This window comes from Mus caroli, chromosome 10 (genome assembly GCF_900094665.2).
Source record: "Mus caroli chromosome 10, CAROLI_EIJ_v1.1, whole genome shotgun sequence".
In the NCBI taxonomy this organism is placed as follows: domain Eukaryota; kingdom Metazoa; phylum Chordata; class Mammalia; order Rodentia; family Muridae; genus Mus; species Mus caroli.
Genome location: NC_034579.1, coordinates 48,093,033 through 48,117,096, shown reverse-complemented (window position 1 = coordinate 48,117,096; position 24,064 = coordinate 48,093,033). Strand labels below are relative to the sequence as shown.

General features: G+C 37.5%; 1 protein-coding gene and 1 pseudogene across 4 annotated transcripts in view; both read left to right on the top strand.

Moving 5' to 3' along the window:
- Cep85l (centrosomal protein 85 like) overlaps window positions 1-24,064 on the top strand; it is a 107,560-nt gene that overhangs the window by 72,092 nt on the left and 11,404 nt on the right. For all 3 annotated transcript variants that reach the window (XM_021174133.2, XM_021174136.2, XM_021174135.2), the window contains 6 exons: window positions 637-754; window positions 11,802-11,981; window positions 15,247-15,399; window positions 17,085-17,239; window positions 21,026-21,143; window positions 21,829-21,879. In XM_021174133.2, coding sequence (XP_021029792.1) covers window positions 637-754; window positions 11,802-11,981; window positions 15,247-15,399; window positions 17,085-17,239; window positions 21,026-21,143; window positions 21,829-21,879 — 775 coding nt within the window. The remainder of the gene's footprint in view (window positions 1-636; window positions 755-11,801; window positions 11,982-15,246; window positions 15,400-17,084; window positions 17,240-21,025; window positions 21,144-21,828; window positions 21,880-24,064) is intronic.
- LOC110303163 lies at window positions 11,994-14,530 on the top strand (annotated as a pseudogene). The gene has a single exon (XR_002378908.2). The product of XR_002378908.2 is annotated as a transaldolase pseudogene (transcript).

Here is a 24,064-nt window from a genome sequence, read left to right as displayed (position 1 = left end):
ATTTCCATTTGTCTACACACACACATGCATTACGTTGTTGTGAATAGCTTCTTCCAGTCTTGCTTTTTCAGGTGTGAGTGTGTGTGTGTATGTGTGTGTGTGTTTGTATGCTGGTGTGGTATATTTATATTTACTTACATGTATGTAGGGGCACATGTATGTGCAGTGTGCTTAGGTGTATGTGTAGGCCTGAAGGTGATCTTAGTTGTTGTCTCAGATTCTTCTCCCCTTCATTTATTGGGGCAGGATCTCTAACTGAACCAGGGTTACCTAGTTCCAGCTAATGTAGCTAGCCAGCTTGCCCTGGGGATCCTGTCTCTCCTCTTGAATGCTAAAGAGCTACCACGCCTGACTGACATGCCTGGGTTCTGGGGATTTGAATCTGCTCTTCTTCCTTGAGTGACAAACACTTAATATACTCAGCCATCTCTCCAACCCTGAAGTTTTCTTACTTTTTCTTTTTCTTTTTAAATTTTTTTTCATATAGGAAAAGTGTTTCATTAACTAACTTTTCCTCAGTGGTTGAGATGAGGCAAAACTTATACATGTGTAAAAGTATCAGCATACCAAAAGTTTTCTTCACTGTTTCTTAAAAAGTTTATTCTTCATAATGTAATTTCATTTCATGTTTTTCAGGCAGAAGCAACAAATTAACCACTTACATGAAAGGATAAGGGATAATGAACTACGGGCCCAGCATGCTATGCTAGGACATTATGTAAATTGTGAAGACTCGTACGTGAGTAATTTACAGGTAAGGCTTAAAACTCTTTTTAGTGGCTTAGTAAATCTGTACTTGTAGTATATTTTACGTATAACCTTAGAGTACCTTACATCAGTGTTCTGAAATACCGGTGAGTTTGCAGAGTTCATGTTTCATGGCTCGTGCCCAGCTACTTTCTTCTTTCGCAGCCTTCCCACATACACACAGAATGAGGTCCTTCTAGGGTTGATGCGTATCACATACAGATAAAAATGCATTGTGTACGGTTACAAAAGTCCTTAAGAATATGCACTTTGTTTTGTTCTCTACATTTACATTTACTTTCTGTTTAATAAAAACCATAATGTATTCAACTATCTCATGGAAATTAAGGTTGTTTTGCTATTTGAGTGTATTATAAATGATGTCACAATGAATATTGTTTTTCTCACATCTTTGCAAATTAAAGTTCTGAGAAATGAGGTTTCTGGTATATATATATATATATATATATATATATATATATATATATATGTGTGTGTGTGTGTGTGTGTGTATTATATATAATCTATATATTTGTATATATATGCATATTTGTATGTTTAAATATAGATTCTACATATGGCTTATTTTTCTTAACACAACGGTCTCCATTTCATCCATTTTCCTGCAAATAACAGTTTTATTTTTCTTTACAGAGGAATAGAACCATCCAGTATGCATACATTTCCATTTTTTTTATGTATTACTGATGGGAATTTAGGTTTGTTCCATGTTTTGACTATGGCAAATAGTGTACCCATAAGCACAGGTTCAGAAGTGTCTGGTGTGCTTAGCTTCCTCCTGCTTGGGGCAGCAGTGCTGGGCCATATGTCAGCTCTGCAGTTAGTTTTCTGAAGGACCTTCAAACTGGCCTCATAGCAGCTGCACCTGTTTAGCTTCTCACCACTGTGCTTAATGGCCCTTCCTTCCCAGCCTTGCTGTCTTTTATAGAAAATGATAGTCATTCTGACTGGAGTGACAGAGAATTTCATTGTATGCATTTCCCCATTACTAAGGTGTTGATAGTTTAAATATTAGCCATTGTATTTTTTCTTTTGAAAATTGATCATTTGCTAGTTTATTGCTTGGATAACTTGGTGTGATTTTCTTATTTGTTTTGACATTTTTAAAATTCCTTTTAGATTCTTTGTGTTAATCCACTGTCAGATGTAAAGTTCCCAAAGACTTTCTCCCATTCTATTGACTGTCTCTTTGCTGCTGAAAATTTAATTTCATACAGTCCCATTTGTCAATTCCTACAACTTTTTCCTGATTTATAAGAATCCTTTCTGGAATCTCTTGGCTGTGCCTATATCTTTGGTTATTTTTCTTTTCATACTTATTAATTATGTGTGCATATATGTGTATGTTCCTGTGACTATGTGCCATGATGTGTGTAGACAGACAACAAATTTTAGGAACTGGTTTTCTTGTAGTGCAGTACAGGGAATCAAACTCAGGTCTTGAGGTTTGGCAGTAAGCATTCTTTCCTGTTTTTCCTCTCACCAGCCGAATCTTTATGTGTTTTGGCATGTTTTTCTTTAACAGTTTCAGAGTTTCAGGTCTGACATTAAGGTATTGAGTCTCTATTTTAATTCATCCATGTTTAAAGTGAGAGGTATGTGCCTTATGTCACTTTTCTGTAAGTGAATCGCCAGCTTGTTTAGTACCATTTTGTTTAAGAGTCTCTTTTCTCCAAAGTGTTTTTCTCACACTTGTTAAAAATTGAGTGGCTGTAGTGTTTGACTCCATCACTTTATCTTGTACACAAGTCTTTGTGCCATCATCATGGTAATTTTATTACTGTGGATCTGTAGTAAAACTTGAGGTCCTTCAGTGTTGTTCTTTCTTCTTAGAGTTGCTTTTGCTATTTAGGAGTTTTGATGCTTTCTCATTTCACATTTTTCTAGTCTGTGACGAATTATAGGATTTAATTACACTGTTAGTAATTTAACTATCTCCATAGTTTTAATTCTGCCAAGTCTGTTACCATGGTGTTGGGGGTGGCAGTGGGGGGGGGGGCATCTATCAGAGTGTTAGTTTCTTTTGAAAGAAACTTTTCAGTTTCTTTTCTTCCATGTTTGAAAGCTTTAATTGTAATGCCTTTCACCTCCCTGTTTAAGTTTATTACTGGGGATTTTTGTTTGGTTTGAATTTTTGGAATTATAAATGGAGCTATTATAAATTTTATAAATGGGATTTTATTTTTTTGTGATCTCTTTTGTGGCTTGTTCATTATTTGGGATACAGAAAAGCTACTTAAAAACTACTTTGTTGACAGTGTTTTTATCAGCTTTGAGTTTTCTTGTAGAGTTGTTGGGGTCTTATAAGTATGGAGTCATGTCATGTGTAAACAGGGGGTAGTGTGACTTCTTCTTTCCTATTGGTATATTTATTTTCTGCTCTTGTCTTATTGCTAAGACCCCAAGACTTTTGTTTATTAAGAGTGGAGGGTGGATATTACTCTCATTCCTGATTTTAATGGAAATGATTTCCCAGTTAGTATTGTCTCTAGGTTTGTTGTATGTAGCCTTTATTATGTTGAGATACGTTCTTCTGTTCTATTTTCTTTGGGAATTTTTATCATGGAAGGGATAAAGGCTTTTCTGCCCTTCAGCCTATTAATGTATATTTTATATCTGTTGTTTTGTATATGTTCATTTATCCTTGTAATCTCTGGAAGGAAACAAATTGGTGATGGCATGTTATCTTTTTCCTATATCCTTGAATTAGTTTCTAAGTGCTTTTTTTTTTGATAACTTTCAGATATAAGTTCATCATGGCACATGGGTTGATGTTATGTTCTCATGTGGCTTTGTGTCAGGCATGCTGGCTTTGTAGAAGTGGCTTGGTGGTGTTGCTTTCATTCTGTTCTGAGGACTAGCTTTCAGAGTATTAGCATTAGCTTTTCTTTAAAGGGTTGCTAGACTTCAGGGATGGTCTGGTCTGGTTCTGGGTTTTCCTTTTGTGGGGAACTGTTAATACTGCAGACTACTTTTTTCTCATGGATATGTTTATATCTTTTAGTTTTAATTTTGAATTATGTGTTTGGGAGTTTATTTCTGGTAGATATTCTTCATCGATGGATTATCAGTTTCAAAGTATTTCCCAATCAATGGTCATCTGGATCTCAGTGGAATCTGGTAGCAGCTTCCTTTACTCTCCAGTTTTATTCATTTGGGTCTTCTTGGTTATGATGAGTAGGGCCATCTCACCTTAAGATGAAGTTTTAACTGCTGTCATTTGTTGGCTCTTTTTCTTGGTAATTAGATATGCTTTATTCTTTTTATAATTATTTTCTCTCTGCTATTGGCATTAGAGTTTTTTTTTGTGTTGGAAATAGTAGATTTGTTCCAACTTCTTCTTTACCCATTTATTCTTCAAATGACATTTAACCTTCCCCATGTTCCTGTAGTTGAGACAGTTTTGTTTTCCAGGCATGCACAATCTAGCCCAGCAGATTGAGCTTGCCCATGCTCCTCTTTACTCTGATTTATGCTGCTGCTGGGCTTTACTGGGCTGGCAGTGCCATCTTCAGTAGTTTTTCTCCTTTTCATAGTACCCTTTGCTCACCAGTTTTAGCTTTGTAGTGTCTGAGGTAGACCAGTTCTCCCACTCTCTAAAACCCTATTTGTAAACTCTGGGGTAGCTCATGCCACACGTGGAAGGTGTCTCCCAAATGCATTGTAAGTCAGGAAGCAAACACAGCACTGTGATGTATATAGGCAGCCCTGACTGTGTACTTTCATAACCCACTCAGCATTAAATATTGCTTGCCACAAGGATTTGTGTGGGAAGCCGCAAACGCCATTACAAGATGGCGCTGGCTACCACTGGCCACCGCCCATGATTATGGGTAAACAACCAATGTGTGCATGTGCATAAGAGTTTTTTGCCGAGTCACTGCCTGGCCTGAGGCATATTAATGAGGTAATGGTAGCATAACCAATCAGGTATGGACACGTCACTCCTAGGCCTACATAAGCAGCACCATTTCTGGGGCTCAGGGTCTTTTCGCCTCTGTAATCAAGCTCTCCCAATAAACGTGTGCAGAAGGATCCTTTTGTGGCGTCTTTCTTGCTGGCTAGTCCGGTGCTCACAGATTTGGCTATGAATGCCATTATAATCTTTTATACTTTAGTTTCATGGTCTATGTCACTGAACTTTATGATTATGGATAGCTCTAGAGGTTGATGCACCCACTGACCTCAGGTTCAGTACTGTAGACCTCAAGGTTCCAAGGTGCTGAGGTCACTGACTTGATGTTAAGAATAGGCCTACATTGCTCTATACCTGTTGCTGCCTGACTCCCTTGCCACTTCCACTTTCAGACTTGTCCATGTCTGGTCCTTTCTTCTTCATTGTTGACATAGCTGCCTCTTAGCTTGGGGCTCTCATATTGGCTTCTGTCTCCCTGAATTACAACTGTATGTTCTTAGTTCATAAATCCCCAGAGTAGCTCATTTTAAATAACATTTTCTCTGTCAAAATGGTACCCTCCAAGCCACATGTAATGACAAAATGGAACTTCTCCCCACTGCTGACCCATCCTGAAAACTAGATTTGCAGTTTGCAGGAGGTGTGCACTGTCTTGTGACTGGGTCTACTCATCTTTTTCCATATTGGCTGCCTGGCTTACCCTCTGGATAAGGCTTCTCACTCATGTTGCCCTTCTGTTTCCCCCAATTCTTGTCTGTCCTACTATTCAGTTTGTGACTTTCCAGCTATACTTTCTTTGGTTTGGAATCGTCTTACCTTGACTCTTCTGAACTGTCTCACATGGAAGCAAGTTCTACTTTGCCACCATTGGATGCTGCATAAACCACACTCCAGAGACTTTCCAGTTGACAAAATAATGAATTGTAAAAATCTGATAGCCCCAAGATTAAGAACACTTGATACTCTTGCAGAAGACCAGGTTCAGTTCCAAATACCCACTTGGTAGTTCACAACTGTCTGAAGTTCCAGGGGACCTGATGCTCTCTTCTGGTTTCTGTGAGCACTGTATGCATGTGGTACTCTTACATACATGGAAACAAAACACTCATATATAAAAAATACAGATGATCACTCTAATAGTTATTTTGTTTTGTAAATCCCTTTTCTTTCATTTCTTTATTTTTTTACTATGAAGTTTTCTTAATTTTACGGAATATTTTATAAATGAGTTTCACCTTTATAGGTGAGCCTGTTTAACATTCAGCATCCAAAGCACAGTGTTAAACTCTTGAGGTCCAAAAACAATAGCTTCAGAATTCATGGTTCTTAAAATAGAACATGTCTATCTAGTCTTTCCTGATATAATTTTTATTTTCAATTGAAATTAGTTACATCACTTTCTAACCTCTCCCCTCCATCCCCTTAGCATCCTTATGCAAAGCCTTTTCATATTCTCCATTCTAAAATCGATAATGTCTATTGCTTTGACAGTATTTATTTTATGAATACATATGTACTTGTACACACACACACACACATATATGTTTATATATATATATATATAAAACCGGGGAGGCTGTTATAGTTTCAAGGCTTACCACTCTTCATTAGACATCCAATAGGGTACTCATCTCTGTGAGAGGCTAATTATCCTTCTCCCAGCAGGTAGTAGTTGCCCTGTAGTTCTTGTCTAGGGATGGAAACCCATGAAAACTTTCTCCTTCCTTGTTAACAAGCCCATTGGTGTTGCCATTGTTTGGATGTTGTTAATACAGCCATTTCTAGGAGATACTGTTTCACTGCAGATTTCCTGATAGTCTCGCTGTTAAAATTTTTCTGCCTCCTTCTTCTGCAGTGTTCCCTGAGCTACACATGTAGGAACTGTAATGCAAATGTATCCACCAGGGATAAGCTCCACATGATCTGTGTAAAGGACTATGACCAAGGAATAGAATTATGAATAAGCCTAGCTTGTCTGTATAATCCAGTGGAAAGACAGACATAGGGTTTGTGATGTCTTAAATTTATATGGCCACTTTCTTCAATTATTTCTCTCTCTTTAAGAGGATGTTTTTTCCTCCTTAAAACCCACTTGCATCTTTTTCTATATACATTTAGTAACTGCCTATTTTTTTTTCCAAAAGAAAAATACTGTCGATCTTTTTATTGAGATTAAAAAGTGACAAATGAACATTTTTGGGAGATAATGTGGTTTTGATTGTGGAATTATTTTTGTTATTTTATTCCTAGATGTCAAAATTCATTTTAAGCAATTTTTTATTCGTGTGTTATTTGTAAAAAATTAAATTAATTAGACATTGAAATCAGAAAATACTAAAAACCAAGTAGCTTTAAGACTTATACAAGGTACAGACATTAACATAGAGATCTAGCTTCCTTTTTTAGACTTTGATTCCACGTAGATCATAATATTTTATTACCGTGTAATCTACTTTGGTTTCAATTACAAAGCAGCAGGTCCCTGTGGGATAATCCTGAGATTGATAGTATAGCTATGAGAATGTATTGTGCTAAATAACTAGTGTAATTTGCTTTGAAAACTATTTTTAATAGAACCATTCAACATTTCATTATAACTTCATTCTGAATAAATGTTGTTCTGGTATTATATAATCATTGCACTAATTGTATTAACAAAAGCATGGCTTTGTTTTGTTTTGCTTTGTTTTGAGGTATCTGAACAGTGTTTGAGGCCAGTAGATGGCTCTCTAAGCGAGCTTATTACAGATTTCTTTTGTGCTTTTCCCTTGTCCTGTATGATCTAGACTCATGCCCCCAGTTCAGATGATCTGGATTCCTTATCACTTTCCTCTCCTATGTTCTTTGTTGTTGTTATGGTTTAGTTTCTGTTTGAGTATTACTAATTACTTATTTAATGAACTTCTTTACTAATATATTAAAGAAGTCCAAGTTTCTTTTGTATGTGAGTTCTGATCCTGTTCCATTTCACTGAGTTTATGAAGTTTTCTGGGCGTGGAGGAGCTCTATGGGGTCTAGAGTTATGTTCCTTCTTTCATATCTGACATTAATCATTTCTGTCACCTTTCATTGCTTTTTCCTGGCCTACGTCAAGAATTACTGATTTGAATTTTCTGTATCTTATTTTTAATTTCATTGATTCTTTTTTTTTTTTTTTGCTCTACTTTTCCTTTTTTACTTTGGATTTAACTTTCTCTAATTTTTCTAGTTCACTATAATTGGAGATTTAGTTGATTAATTTTACATCTTTCTTATTTATATTCTTGGTATAAATTTCCTTGAGCACCACTTTATCACACAGTTTATTTCAGAAATTTTCAGTTATACTTTAGCTGAGACTTTTTATATTTCCCTCTAGAGTTCCTCTTTAAGTCATATATTATTTATTACTGCTTTATTTTGGGATGTCTCAAGTGTGTGTGTGTGTGTGTGTGTGTGTGTGATTTCTAGTGTAACTTACCTGTGTTCAGATAGCATGCATTTTGATGAGTTTTCAGCTTTTGGGATGTGATTTATGAACCAGAATGCTGATTTCCTGGTAACTGTTTCAAAGGAACTTGAGAAGTGTGTGGTGCAGGAACGAGTAATTTATGGATGTCAGTCATCTGGCTGTTTGATGGGAGCAAGTGTGTCTTCATTGCCATTCTGCCTTCTGTGGCTTGCCATCCCTGACGAGCCTGAAAGCCTCCAGTGACTATAGTGGATTTATACTGACTATAGTATTTCTTCTTGCCATTCTGTCACCATTCCTCACTCCACCCCAGTTATTTTGGTACACTTTTATGCTAAAGACTGTTTTGTATTATTAGATAAGGGCTTCTCATATAAGAAACATTGATGCATTCTGGCAATCTTTGCCTTTAAGTTGGTTCATTTAAACCAGGGATGTTTATAGCGATTGTGGGTCTGATTGATTTAATAAGCTATCATGTATGTAAATATTTTCTATTGTGTTACTCTGTTTTGTTTTAATACAATTTTTCTTGTCTGTCATTTTAATTAAACATTTTATATGAATATTTTCATCTTATTTTAATAGTTTTTTTTAATGTTTGCTCTAGACCCTGCATACACATTTGTAACTGATCTTAAGTCCAGTGTCAATAGCCCTGATAATAAGAGTGTTATATATGTTATTTAGTAAATAATGACAGCTATATTCCCGGGCCTTGCTTTAGCACTCTCTTGTTCTTTTGTCTCTTTGTCTAGCTAGCCTTACTTGATGAAGCCTAGAGTCATCTGAGAGGAAAGTCTTGATTGAGTTGCCTAGCTCAGATTGCTTTGTGGCCATGCCTGTGCAGTGTTGTCTTGCTTATTAAAGTAGAATATTGTGAACTGCATCATCCCTAGGTAGATGGTCTCGAACTATGAATGAAATCTAGCTAAGCATGACCAAGCCAGCAAGCAGTTTCCTGCCTCAGATTCCTGTCTTGGGTTCCTGCCGTGATTTCCCTTAATGATGGATTCTGACCTGGAAGCATTAGACAAACTCTTTCTCAATTTGCTTTTGGTTAGAGTGGCTTATCTAGCAACAAAATGAAACTAGGACCCTTCTTTGCTTTCCTGCCACCAAAACTAGGTACAAGCCTAAACGTAGAGAATATAGAGATTTATAAACCCCCCAAAAAAATCAATTTATTTATTTAAAGCTATTTCTGTGTTGTTATGTTTTAGAAATTGAGATTCAACTCAGTATTGGGGGTTCTATTGTAATGTCCCCAAATATTTTCAGTTTTCCTTTTCATTTCTGTCTTGTAACCTATCACACTCTGTGTGTTCTGTCTTTGCTTTAATATTTGTTCCAGAATATTCTTCTTTGTTCTTGGAAGATGTCTTAGGGTTTGTATTGCTGTGCTAAAACACCATGGCCCAAAGCACTTCAAGAGGAAAGAGTCAGGGCAGGAACTCAAGACAGGAACCTTGAGATAGGAACCTTGAGACAGGAACCTTGAGACAGGAACCTTGAGACAAGAACTGAAGCAGAAGCCTTGTAGTAGGCTTCTGGGTTGCTCAGTTTTCTTCCTTCCTTCCTTTCTTTCTTCCTTTCTTTCTTTCTTTCTTTCTTTCTTTCTTTCTTTCTTTCTTTCTTTCTTTCTTTCTTTCCTTTCTTTCTTTCTTTCTTAATTATTTATTTACATTCCAGTCATTGGCCGCCATCGCTGGGTCTAATCTCCTACCAATTTGTGGATATTAGCCAAAAAAGTATAGAATACCTAGGATATAACCGTTAGACTGTAAGAAATGTAACAAGTAGAAAGGCCCAAGTGAAGATGTTTCAATTCCACTTAGAAGGGGGAAGGAGGCAGAGGGAGAGAGGGATCTGGATGGAAGCAGGGAAGGGGCAGGGAAAAGGGGAACAGGATCAGATATGGGGGAGCAGGAGAGAAGCCCAGAGGGCCAAGAGAATGAATAGTGATAAGCAGCCTGGGGTTGGGGTGTGTGTGTGGATGGTGGCATGTAGGGGGGTCCTCCAAAGAGTACCAGAGACCCAGGAAGTAAGTAAGACACTCTCAGGACTCATTAGAGGTGACCTTAGCCAAAATGCCCAAGCTGGGGAGAGGGAACTCAAAGAGTCAGTTTGCTTTCTTACTTTCCCCCATGACCACCTACCTGCACATGAATGCCAATGCCCACAGTAAGCTAGACCCCTTCAGTCAATCATTAATCAAGACAATCCCTGCAGGCTTGTCTATGGGCTAGTTTTATGGAGTTATTTTCTCAATTAAGATGCCCTATTCCCAAATACATGTAGGTCTGTGTCAAGTTCACACACACGCACACACACACACACACACCAAAACAAACAAAAAATCAACACAGCAGAATACACCTATTTTTAAAGAAATGTCTCACAAGCCACTAGCCCAATAAAGCACAATTACTATTCATTTTCCAATGTGTCCTCATCCCCTCTTCCTCAGTGCTCTGTACTTGATGTGACCTTTATTTGTCCACCTCATTATATTGGTTCCTGTGCCTTGGTTGTCTAAGGGCTTCTCCTTTAAAATTTGAATTCATAAAGGCTAATGCCAGAGTATGCAACATTGAAATAGTCCTGCTCACAACAATTTGAATGAATGCCTGTCTTTTAGCAAAACCGTAATGCCTTAAGACCTTGTTCAAAGTCACTTCTATATACTACCTTTCCCTAGCCACCATCTAACATCAATCTTAGTATTTAGTCTTAATTGTGTTTTCTGAACCCTTTTCTGCAACTGTATTAGCTTTAAAATCTTCACCTACCAGAATATGCTTTGTATACATATGTTGAATTAATAGCAGATTCTTTGTTAATTTAATACTCTATTTGATTCCTCTGAAGGAATGCATATATTTTTCTGTCCATCCCTTCCAGATTTTAACACCAAGAGGTTCACCTTTTGCTATAGAAGAGTTTGCATCAAACCTTTTAAAATGGAAGAAACCATATTGACCTTTTTTTTTTTTTTCATTCTATGATTATGTTTTGAGCTCTTATATGGTGCCAGGCATGATTTTAGACAAGTATATAATCATTACCCTACCATGGACAAAACCCCTGACTTTATGAATCTTAGTTATTGAGCCAGTCTATTAAGGCTTATTGAGTTTAAGTAGTTGAAATGATTGCTTATGAAGAAAATATTCATGCATTTTTTGAGACAGAGTCTTAACTATGTAACTTGATAGATTTGATCTCCTACCCCTCTTTCTTTTGTTTTCAATATTGGAATTATAAGAATTTACCACCACACCCCACTTTTCCTTTGTGTTTAATTACCTCCCTAATAGTTTCACTTCTAGATGATGTTGTGTAATACATTATTTCCGTTTTTGAGTATGCTTTTAAGCCAAATAGTAGCTGCCTTTTATTGAATTTTTGCTGCGTGCTAGAAGCTTGCATAGTTTTTGGTTCAATAAACATTGCAAAATGGCCTTATTATTTGTATTTCATAGATGAGTAAACCAAGATTTAGAGATACTGAAGTCCTTTAATCATGGTCTGTATCTAGGAAGCAGAAGGGCTGGGGTCTAACATGAGCCCAGGCTGTTTTTAAAGCTTAACAGTGTTTATTGCATTGTAACCCCTTTCTACTTTGTAAACTGAAGACTTATCTACTGTTTTTCTTCCCAATAGCCTCAATATGAGAGCAGTTCAGGCCAGAGTCCATTTACAGAGCAGCCATTGTCCCATCCCCACCAAGAAGAACTTGAGCAAAAGCTAGCATCTACTGAGAAAGAAGTTTTGCAGCTCAATGAGTTTCTCAAACAACGAATAAGCCAATTTAGTGAAGAGAAGAAGAAATTAGAGGAGAAGGTGAGTATTTTGTGAACAATTGTGGTGAATCAATTGCTTTCTTCAAAACCTGTTCCAGGTTTTCTCTCAGGTTATACATTATAATAAAATACTATACGCATCAACTTTCAAGAAACATGTGCTGGTGGCACAGATTTAAGCATCTAGTTGAGGAACAAAGTCTATTGTGTCTTTCTAACTAGTCCTGAAACTTTCTAAAAACCAATTGCCCCTACCAACAACTCTTCCCTTTCCTCATAGTAAATTCTTGTTTCTTGGTCTTACTGAGGATAAAGTATAGGGAAATGAAATGAAGCCTATTTTTCAGAAGGACATTGCCTCAAGTTATTAAGTTGAAGCCCCTTATTATGACTTAGTAGATTTTATGTGATTAATATGTGGTTTTGTATATTTATAAAAGATCTGTGATCCACAAATGAGAGAAAATACTCAGTATTTATCTTTATGCATCTGGCTTATTTTACTTAATGGAATATCTCCATTTGTATTCATGTTCCTTCAAATGGCATAACCCCAATCCTTAAAGTTCATTACACATACACACACACACACACACACACACACACTCCCCAGCAAGAGAGAGACAGATGTCTGTTATGACTATGCATGTATGTATTAAAATATAGCATGGGCTTCATCCGTTCATCTGCTAATGGACACCTAGGATGATTCTTTAGGTCGTTTATTATGAATAATGCTGTAATAATCATGGCCTTGCAGGTATTGTGTTGTGTTGACTTAAGAGTTCTTCAGGTATATGCTCAGGAGCAGCATCGGCAGGGTTGTACTATACTTTCATTTTTGGTTTTTATGAGTAACTGCTATACCGATATTCATAATGTCTGGGCTAAGTTGCATTTCCTTCCCTTCTCCTTCATCCCCTCAGTGTGTTTCTCCTCTGTTTTCTTTATGAGAGCTGTTCTGAGCAGGTGAGGTCTAAGCTCAATGTGGTTTTCATTACGTATCCCTTTTGTGCTAAGGGTGGTGAACCTATTGTTTTCATATATTTATTATCCCTTTATACTTCATCTTTGAAAATAGCCCATTCACTTCATTCGCCTGTTTATTGACTGGTTGTTTGTTTTCAACTGGTCTTACTTGTGAAAGTGTTTTGTGAATGTGAGATGTACAATTTAAAGTCAGTAGAGTCAAATGAGAACATAAAATCTGAAGTTAAACCTGGCTTTACTGGGAATGCCAACTCTTGTGCTATAGTAGGTGTAACTTTACATAATATGCAACACCAGGTGACCTCAGTGGTGAGACATCTTATATTAGAGTTTAAGAAGGAAATGTGGGGGTTAGCACTCACCCACCAGCTACCGCCTCAGCTGTGTGCGTTTCGCCATGGCGGGGTCCCCGGTAAAGTGCCAGAGGATGGAGTCCGCCTTGGACCAGCTCAAGCAGTTCACCATCGAGGTGGCCGACAAGGGTGATTTCAATGCCATCGATGAATACAAGCCCCAAGATGCCACCACCAACCCATCCCTGATCCTGCTGCAGCCCAGATGCCTGCCTACCAAGAGCTGGTAGAGGAGGTCATTGCCTACAGCAAGAAGCTGGGTGGGCCTCAAGAGGAGCAGATTAAAAATGCCATTGACAAACTTTTTGTGCTGTTTGGAGCAGAAATATTAAAGAAGATTCCAGGCCGTGTATCCACAGAAGTTGATGCAGGGCTTTCCTTTGATAAGGATGCCATGGTGGCCGGAGCCAGGCGCCTCATTGAGCTTACAGAGAAGCGGGGATCAGCAAGGACAGAATTCTCATCAAGTTATCATCAACCTGGGAGGGGATTCAGGCTGGAAAGGAGCTGGAGGAGCAGCATGGCATCCACTGCAACATGACACTGCTTTTCTCCTTCACCCAGGCTGTGGCCTGTGCTGAAGTGGGCGCGATGCTCAACTCTCCCTTTGTGGGGCGCATCCTTGATTGGCATTTGGCAAACACAGACAAGAAATCCTATGAACTCCAGGAGGACCCTGGGGTCAAGAGTGTCACCAAAATTTACTACTACAAGAAGTTTGGCTACAAGACCATTGTCATGGGCACCTCCTTCTGCAACATGGGCGAGATTAAAGCACTGGTGGGCTGTGACTTCCTCACCATCTCCCCGAAGCTCCTGGGGGAGCTGCTCAAGGATAACAGCAAGCTGGCGCCTGAGCTCTCCGTCAAGGCGGCCCAGACCAGTGACTCGGAGAAGATATATTTGGATGAGAAGGCCTTCTGTTGGCTGCACAACGAGGACCAAATGGCTGTGGAGTAGTTCTCCGATGGCATCCGCAAATTTGCTGCTGATGCCATAAGGTTGCAGCGGATGCTCATGGAACGAATGTTCAGCACTGAGAATGGGAAGTAGTGCAACACCCGAGGCTGGACACCAGACCTGCACTGCCTTTGAGCTGGGTCCTAATTGCACATGGCCTATGACGAATGAATCTTGCATTTTTAGTGATCAGAGAAGGGATGGAATATAGGATTCTGATTTTATGTGAAATTTTGTCTAATTCATTAAAGCAGTCGCTTTTCCAAAAAAAAAAAAAAAAAAAAAAGAAAGAAAAAGAAAAGAAATTGATACATTATAAAAATTGTATATATATACAATGTATAATATACAAATTGCTTAAAGTATGTAAGTTGGCTCACTTATTACTTAGCCCCTTATTGATTTTTTTGCAGGTTTTTAGTAACAAAATAACTGATGAATTTTGTTTTCTTAGTTCATAAACAGTATTTTAATATTGTTTTGAAAGATTATAAATTAGAATCTGTCCTCTAGAGATGAATATTTGCATTGGTGTCTTAAAAATATTTATAGATTTGTTTCTATGCTTTTTTGGGGTACTCAATAACATTTTAACATACAAACTTATAATTAGATATTTTTAACACAATTTAAACTCAGTGCAGCTTAAAATGAACATAATATTTTAAGTCATAAAGAGATGAATAGCCTCACCCATATTTATATATTTAAAAACAATAAAAATTATATTATTACTGTCACCTGTCTTAGTACAATTTTTAAAATGCCATCATCTATAAAAGCAAACAAATATCCTTCAAATTCTTTATTTCTGATATTTAAAAGTTTTGAGAAGAAAAAGAATCTTAGAATGGATTAAGGCAGATCTTAATGCAATTGATGATCTTTACTGTAACCTGAGACACATTGATAAATGATAAATTCACTGATACCCAAGAATGAAACATTGATTTTGTAATTTTTAGTAACTCAAAACAACTGAGGATTCATGTTTTTCTCTAGTTGAAAACCAGAGATAGATACATCAGCAGCCTGAAAAAGAAATGCCAGAAGGAATCTGAGCAAAACAAAGAGAAGCAGAGGAGAATTGAGACCTTGGAAAAGTACCTGGCAGACCTTCCAACTCTAGACGACGTACAGAGTCAGAGTCTACAGGTAGTGTGGCCAAACATGCACCTTTGAAATGCTTGAAAATGTTTGAGAAATGGAGTTACTTAGAAATTGCAAACTGTCCCAAGACATAATTGATTCTAGAACTGTTCATAGAAAAATAAATAGATCCCTCTTTTGTTTTTAATATATGATTACCTTTGTAATAATCCTATGTGGTAACTGTTTTAAGGTTCCATTTTTAAACTTTATTTTTTATTTATTGTGTGCATCTGTGATGTGTGTGGAGGTTCTTTGTGGAGTTGGTTCTGTTCCACCTTTTCTGGTTCTAGGCATCAGACTCAGTTGTCTGGCCTGTGTTGCAAAGCCCCTTTGTCTGCGGAGCCATCCTTTTGGTCTCTAACATTTTATTTTTAAAAGGTAGTAGTTTCTAAACTAGCTGTTAACTCTACTGCATATCCACATTCACTCTAGGTTTGGTTTTCTCCAGTGTTCTCTGAAGGTTTTTCAAGAGTTTTGAATATCTTTATAGATTTTTTTTCATTGTTCTTAATCTTACTGTAATTTTAATATACCCGGATATATAGTGTGTGTTCCCTCCTTTGGCTTCTATTTTCTTTTCTTGGTAACTCATTAAAAGTCTCTTCCCTATTCTGGTGAAAACTTTTGAGACATAAATTCACTCCCATTGGAAGTCCTTCGAAGCCATGGATTTCCACCCTTGGCACAGACAACATCTGAGGAGCAGAAGCTGTTCTGTGCGGTGTGCCTTGTGCACTATGGGATGTGTGCACTATGGGATGTCTACTTGTAATCAGTCCCTCTGGCCTCTGCCTCCTGGAGGACCACAGTGCTGCTTCTCTCCTCTGAAGCAAACGACAGTGGACATTTGTTCATTTCTTGTGGGGGTAAAAATCATCCACAGCTGAGAATTATTTATGTATTTTTAGGTTCTTCATTTTATTTTGATTTTATAAATTATAAAAGTAAGAGAGATTATATAAAAGGAGGCACTTAAGGGCCATAGATTACTTGATCAGGAAGAGGCCACAGTAAATAAACAAAGCATGTTTTCACAATAGTCAGAAAATGGAACCAGTGAGGTACCTACACGTGGATGACTAGATACACATTAGATAGTAATACATAGAGTAGAATATTATAGGGTTTTAAAAAGGAGGGACTGTAACACATTTTTCGGCATGAATAAACCTGGAGAATCTTTTATAATAAAATAAGTATAGTAAAATAAGCCAGCCGTGAGTAGGCAACATTGGATGATTTATATTACATGAGATGCAAAGGCAGTCAACCTTCCGAGACACAGAAAGTAGTAGAGTAGGATGCCATGGAGTGGGGTGAACAGTGATTGATAAGAAATGTAATAGGTACAGGGATATTTGGTTAGTTCCAGAATTGTCAAAATAACAGTCTGAATGGACTTAATACTAAAGAGTTATACATGCAGACATGGTGATGTTATGATGATAAATTTTATATTTTTCTACATTTGAACACACTTTATAAAAGTAAAGTTTAAAACTTTATGAACTTTTTTATGTTATAGAAAGTATTTACAGTCTTCTTCCTCATTTTCCCACTCTTCCAACATATTCACATAATAGATTACAAACAAAAAATCTGTTTAACCTGGAGAATAAAAGTAATTTTAATGGCAGTATTTTTAGTAATGCATGCAACATACATAAATGGTAAACATGTTTCCTTAGCTTCAAGTTCTTGAAGAAAAAAACAAGAATTTGCAAGAGACTTTGATAGACACAGAGAAGCAGCTTGAGGAGATTAAGAAGCAATGTCAAGATAAAGAAGTCCAGCTACTGTGTCAGAAGAAGAAGGAAAAGGAGCTGGTAACTTCTGTTCAGAGGTAAGGAGGCCTTCCCTGCTCAGGGTCTTTATGTTGCCACTATTATCACAGTATGTTCTGCTTCAGTGGTCCTATGATTGTTAGCGTGCTTTCCTTGGAAATGTGCTCCAGGATTTCTCTGAAACCGATTGGTTCAGTTTTCATTTGGTATTTTGAAGCACTGTACCAGCATCTTGCCAAAAATTTTAGGTGAAAATAGCAAAAGAATAAACAAACAAGGTCAGGTCCAAAAGTGTGGGCTGAAAACATCACCACAAGCCCATGAGCACCCTCCTTCCCCTCAGAGAGGGCTAAAGGTGTTACCCAGTGAGGAGCGTTTGTGTCTACCCAAGATGTGCTCAAACTTGGAAATTTTTATTATAAATCTAGAGAACTGTTACATGCATGAGTTTGTATTTTTTTAATATAACCTTACACCTTATTGTTATTAGCCATGAATAGATCTAACTGCCTTGAAGAGTCAAATAACAAAACAGCAAAAAGTTAAGTGCAAGAAATCCAGTCTTCCTAAGTGTATTAGTTGGAAGATTAGTATGTTCATGATAATACTATTTACTCTTGTTTTTAAAATCTAAAATATGTTTGGTTTTACTATTTTCTCTTAGATTTCAGTACAGTAAACTGATTTCTGTTCTTGATGTCAGTTCCCAAAACTGTCACAGTTATGAGTTTACATTTTTATTCTCACATTTTTTTCTTTCTTGTACTTCAGGTTTTTTTTTTTTTTTTGTGAATTTGTTTTATACCAACTTCTTGATCTTCACTAATTCACACTTTTTATGTTTGTTGATAAAAAATAAAACAAGGCATGAGTTCTGTTTGTACGCCACTGTGACCAAGGAAACTTAAAACTGTGGTGCCTGAAACCATCATAGCAACCCTGGAAGATAACTGAATGCCATTTGTCCTGCTGTTTATTTTTGTGTTATTTTCTGTTCCCTTTTGTAGAACACTGAGCCACATATACTTCATTTGTGAAGATTAGTACAATGTATTCCAGAAAACATTTTCCATTTTAAGCTCTATATTGAGGCTGACAGATAATATCTAAGAAAATTCCTCTTGATTTTAAAGTTTATTTTTAACTCTTGAGTATATTTATATTGACAGTGGCATCACTTCCTTTCAACTTAATGTTGAAAGGAAGAAATAGTATTGAAGATTCCTTGGCTTAGATAGTTCCTGTATTTCAAAGGATATTTCAGATAGCTATGTGACTATGAATTATATCATTACATTTTTATATGATGCTTTTATTTTTTTTTTACTTTTTAATTAAGAAATTGATAAATTAAGAAAAGCTTTTCATTTAGCTGGGCAGTGGTGGCGCACACCTTTAATCCCAGCACTTGGTAGGCAAAGGCATGTGGATTTCTGAGTTCGAGGCCAGCCTGGTCTACAGAGTGAGTTCCAGAAAAACCAGGGGAATACAGAGAAACCCTGTCTCAAAAAACAAACAAACAAACAACAAAACCAACCCAGAAATGAAAGTTTAAATAATTCTGATGTTCTAGACCTTTCCTACTTTGGGAAGTGGCCTTGCTGTATAATTCAAACATGTATGTAGGAAAGGAAACTTGGTGATATGCAAAATTGCAGAAGTCCCCTCCTTATTGTTGGCTCTTTTTTAAACTTGAAGATTTTATATGTGCATGTGGGTGTATATGTGTATGACAGCCAGATGTCAACTTCTGGTATCATTTCTCTGGATCTGTCCCCCTTGGTGTTTGAGACAGGATCTCTCAGTGGTCAGAAAGTTGCCAAGTGAGCTAGGCTAATTAGCCTTGAAACTCCAGTATCTGCCTGTTTCTATTGTAAAAAAAAAAAAATGTTCTTTCTCTCTCTCTTTAAAACAAACAAGTTACACAAAACCAACACACACACAGATACACACACACACACAGAGAGAGAGAGAGAGAGAGAGAGAGAGAGAGAACAGAGAAAAACAAGCAACAGATCAATAAGATTAAAAAAAAAGAAGGCCCAAACAAAGCAAAATGAAACAAAAGGTCTAAATGAACACCATTGAGTTTGTTTTGTGTTAGCCGGCTACTCCTGGGCATGGTGTCTGCTCTTAAGTGTGGCTGATATACCCAGTGGGACAGCATTGGAGGAGACTGATTTAATTTTAATATATCAAAAGAACTTCCTTTTGTTGCATCATTTGTCATAATAGCATGGCAAACCTAAGTAAGATAAGTTAGCATGGTGGAGCCACATTCTTCTTCTTCTTCTTTTTTAATTAGATATTTTCTTTATTATATTTCAAATGTTATCCCCTTTCCTAGTTTCCCCTCCAAAAATCCCCTGTTCTTCCCCCACTTGCTCCTGCTCCCTGACCCACCCACTCCCATTTCCTGGCCCAGGCATTCCCTTATACTGGGGCATAGAACCTTCAAAGGACCAAGGGCCTCTCCTCCCATTGATGACTGACTAGGCCATCCTCAGCTACATATGCAGCTAGAGCCTTGAGTCTCTCCATGTATTTTTTTTGATTGGTGGTTTAGTCCCAGGGAGCTCTAGGGTTACTGGTTAGTTCATATTGTTGGTCCTCCTAGGGGGCTGCAAACCCCTTCAGCTCCTTGGATATTTTCTCTAGCTCCTTCATTGGGGACCGTGTGCTTTGTCTAATGGATGACTGTGAGCATTCACTTCTATATTAGTCAGGCACTGGTAGAGCCTCTCAGGAGACAGCTATATCAGGCTTCTGTCAGCAAGCTCTTGCTGGCACCTGCAATAGTGTCTGGGTTAGGTGGTTGTTTATGGGATGGATCCCCAGATGGGGCATTCCTTCAGTCTCTCCTCCAAACTTTGTCTCTGTAACTCCTTCCATGGGTATTTTGTCCCCCCTTCTAAGAAGGAATGAAGTATCCACACTTTGGTCTTCCTTCTTCTTGAGTTTCATGTGTTTTGCAAATTGTATCTTGGGTATTCTGAGCTTCTGCGTTAATATTCACTTATCAGTGAGTGCATATCATGTGTGTTCTTTTATGACTGGGATACCTCACTCAGGATAGGGTTACCTCACTCAGGATAATATCCTCCAGATACATCCATTTGTCTAAGAATTTCATAAATTCATTGTTTTTAATAGCTGAGTACTCCATTGTGCAAATGTAACACATTTTCTGTATCCATTCCTTTGTTGAGGAATATCTGGGTCCTTTCCAGCTTCTGGCTATTAAAAATAAGGCTACTATGAACATAGTGGAGCATGTGTCTTTATTACAAGTTGGGACATCTTCTGGATATATGCCCAGGATTGATATTGCTGGATCCTCCGGTAGTACTATGTCCATTTTTCTGAGGAACCGCCAAACTGATTTCCAGAGTGGTTGTATCAGCTTGTAGTCCTACCAGCAAAAGAGAAGTGTTCCTCTTTTGTGGAGCCACATTCTTACTAATGAAGGGAAAATAATTCTGCTGGTTTAGCAACAACAGTCCCTACAACCAGACTTTGGCCATGCCCAGAGTAAAGACAAGGATCTTAATCTCCCTATCCTAGCCATCCTGGTCAAGAGATACTCTACTGGTGCAGTGTTTAAAGTAGTGCTCATCTAGGGAAGAGGGGAGGAACCAGGTTAGAGCACACAGTTGAACTTTGTAAGATAGACTTCAGTGGGACATAGAGATGCTCTGACTTAGGTTCACCATTTCTAAAACAATGACCAGTGTCTAATTATGGGCTCATCTTATATCTGTAAAATATATAGCTATTTGTATATTTTCTGTAAATCTAATTGTTTGATTAAAATTATTCATGAATTTGATTTTTCTAAACAACAGCTTACAACAAAAAGTAGAAAAATGCCTTGAAGATGGAATCCGCCTTCCCATGTTAGATGCCAAACAACTTCAGAGTGAAAATGATAATCTGAGAGAGCAGAATGCAACAGCCAGCAAGGTCAGTAGCCACTGAGAACAGCCAGTACGTCTGTCCTGTGGGCTGGGTGTGTGCACCTTAGGGTTTTCTATGTGGTTTATAATTTTAGTGATATTTAATAGCTTACCTTACTTTGATTTTGAAAAGAGATACAAACTTAGTAAATTATAAATTATTTAAACTAAAAAGCCTACACAACAGGAGATATTTTCCTCTAAGTTATTTAGAATCCGTCTCAAAGGAAAGTGTCATTAAAAACTACAAGAAAATGTTTGCAGTTTGCTTATCAGTGATCAAAGTCATTTTACAACTTAAAGGATATTTAACTAAGAATGCTTCTGTAAAATAAAGACATTTATAACTAAACTTTTAATTTTCTCTAGAATTTTCTGCCATATTGATGCTTTTTTAATTATGAACTAACCAGTACCCCGGAGCTCTTGACTCTAGCTGCATATGTATCAAAAGATGGCCTAGTTGGCCATCACTGGAAAGAGAGGCCCACTGGACATGCAAACTTTATATGCCCCAGTACAGGGGAACGCCAGGGCCAAAAAATGGGAATGGGTGGGTAGGGAAGTGCGGGGGAGGGTATGGGGGACTTTTGGGATAGCATTGGAAATGTAATTGAGGAAAATACGTAATAAAAAATATTAAAAAAATAAAGTAATGGGAATGATTCAGTCTAATTTATTTGTTGTTTTAGATAATAGAGAGCCAGCAGGACGAAATTAACAGAATGATTTTAGAAATTCAGGTAAGGAATATCTTTTACATATTTTAATGTATCTTAATGAATCTCCATGTTAATTTACTCTTACTGACTGAATCACCTAAAAGTATTAAAGAATATATCTATATGAAAATATAATATTAATGTTACCTCAGATAAAGTTATAAATTATTTAATATTAATCTGAGCAGAATTCACAGTGCATGTATGAAATTGTGACAGAATAAAGTTTACTAATAAGAGAAAATTCTACTTGGTAAAGCAGTTCTCCAAGGGGAGGATGAGATTGTTCTCTGCTTTGTTGCTCCCTCTCTTTAACTGACTGTAGTCTGTCTCAGGTGCTGAGAACACATGTCATTCAGGTTGCCAGAGACCTAATCATAAGAGACAATGGAATATTGTTAGTCTACTTGCCATTAAAATTTTCTATACTAGCTCCATCTGGAAACATTTACAACCCAACTCTACTCATTTTATCTTCTTCTTCTTCTTCTTCTTCTTCTTCTTCTTCTTCTTCTTCTTCTTCTTCTTCTTCTTCTTCTTCTTCTTCTTTTTGTTTGTTTTTTTTTNTTTTTTTTTTTTTTTTAGATTTTTTTTCATTAATTTATTTGATTATACGCTTGATTATACATCCAGGCCAGAGCGTCCCCTCACACAGTCTCCTCTTCCTTTCTCCTCTGAGAAAGGGGAGGACCCTCCTGGGGGTCCCTAGTACTGACCCACCCTGGCACATCAAGTAACTGTAGGACTAGGTATTTCTTCTCTCACTGAGGTTCAGACAAGGTAGTCCAGTGAGGGGAACAGGGTCTACAGGCAGGCAAGAGAGTCAGGCATGGCCCCTGCTCCAGTTGCTGGAGTCCCCCATGAAGACTAAGCTGTACACTTGCTACCTATGTGCGTGTGATGGTGGGGTCCATCCTATGTATGCTCTTTGGTTGGTGGCTCAGTCTCTGAGAACCCCCAGGGGTCCAGGTCAGTTGACACTTTGGTTTTCTTGTGGAGTGTCCCTATACCTTTCAGGTTCCTCAATCTTTCCCCCAAATCTTCTACAACCCCCACTCCCCTGAGCTCCATCTAATGTTTGGCTGTGCATCTCTTTATCTGTTTCAGTCAGTGGTTGGGTGGCGGCTCTCACAGGACAGTTATACTAGGCTCCTTTCTGTAAGCAAAACAGAGTATCATTAATAATGTTCTTTTTACTACATCAGATTTTCTTCAGAATTCTGTAGTGTTCTCCCTAGTTTCCCACTGATACTTCTTAATATTGAAATCTCTAACATCACTGTCTCTGCTTCCCTGCTGCCATCGCATTAGAGTACCTATAGTGCTAGTTATGGGCTGGTCAGTTACAGAAAGGATGTACTGTCTATTGTTGAATCCATCTAAGTATGATGTCCCCACATTCTGTTTTTATAGTTCGTCTCTCTATGTAACCTTTGAATGCATACCATGCATGTACATGTATGCATGATGATGTCTTAGTAAATTTGAGTGCTTGCAGTCTTCCTAAAGAGCCTGTGCCCATCTATCAAATATGTTCTTGGCTGCGAAGATTCTACGGAGCATTATTTAACACTGTGTGGAACTATACTCCCCAGCATTTAAGTAGAATTGACAATACTCCTTTTAGTTTCTCTCCTAATGACACTGTTACTCTTTGTATATCATTAAATGATGACATGTGATATGTTTATATCTTTACATTTTACTGAGCTTCTTGAGGAAGGTACCTCATCTAGGGATTAGAAATTCCCAAAACTCTAGACACATAATGCACACTCTAAACATTTGGAAGCTAATAGGTCTTCAATCCTTTTATTCATTTGCCAGATACTTATCTGTATGCCAGCCCCTATCTATCTATTTATCTATGAATGGTGGACAGAGTTCTTGAATTTTGTTTGTAAGCAAAACAAGTCTCAAGTCAGTCTAATGGGGTGGGTTGGAAAACTGGAAACTAAGCATCAAGTTGTATCATTTGTTCTACTGGAAAAGTCCTAATTTAAAACATAAGTAGGGACAAAATCCAACACCCATTCATGATAAAAGTCTTGGAAAGATCAGGAATTCGAGGCCCATACTTAACCATGATAAAAGGAATCTACAGCAAACCAGTAGCCAACATCAAAGTAAATGGTGAGAAGCTGGAAGCAATCCCACTAAAATCAGGGACTAGACCAGTCTGCCCACTTTCTTCCTATCTATTCAA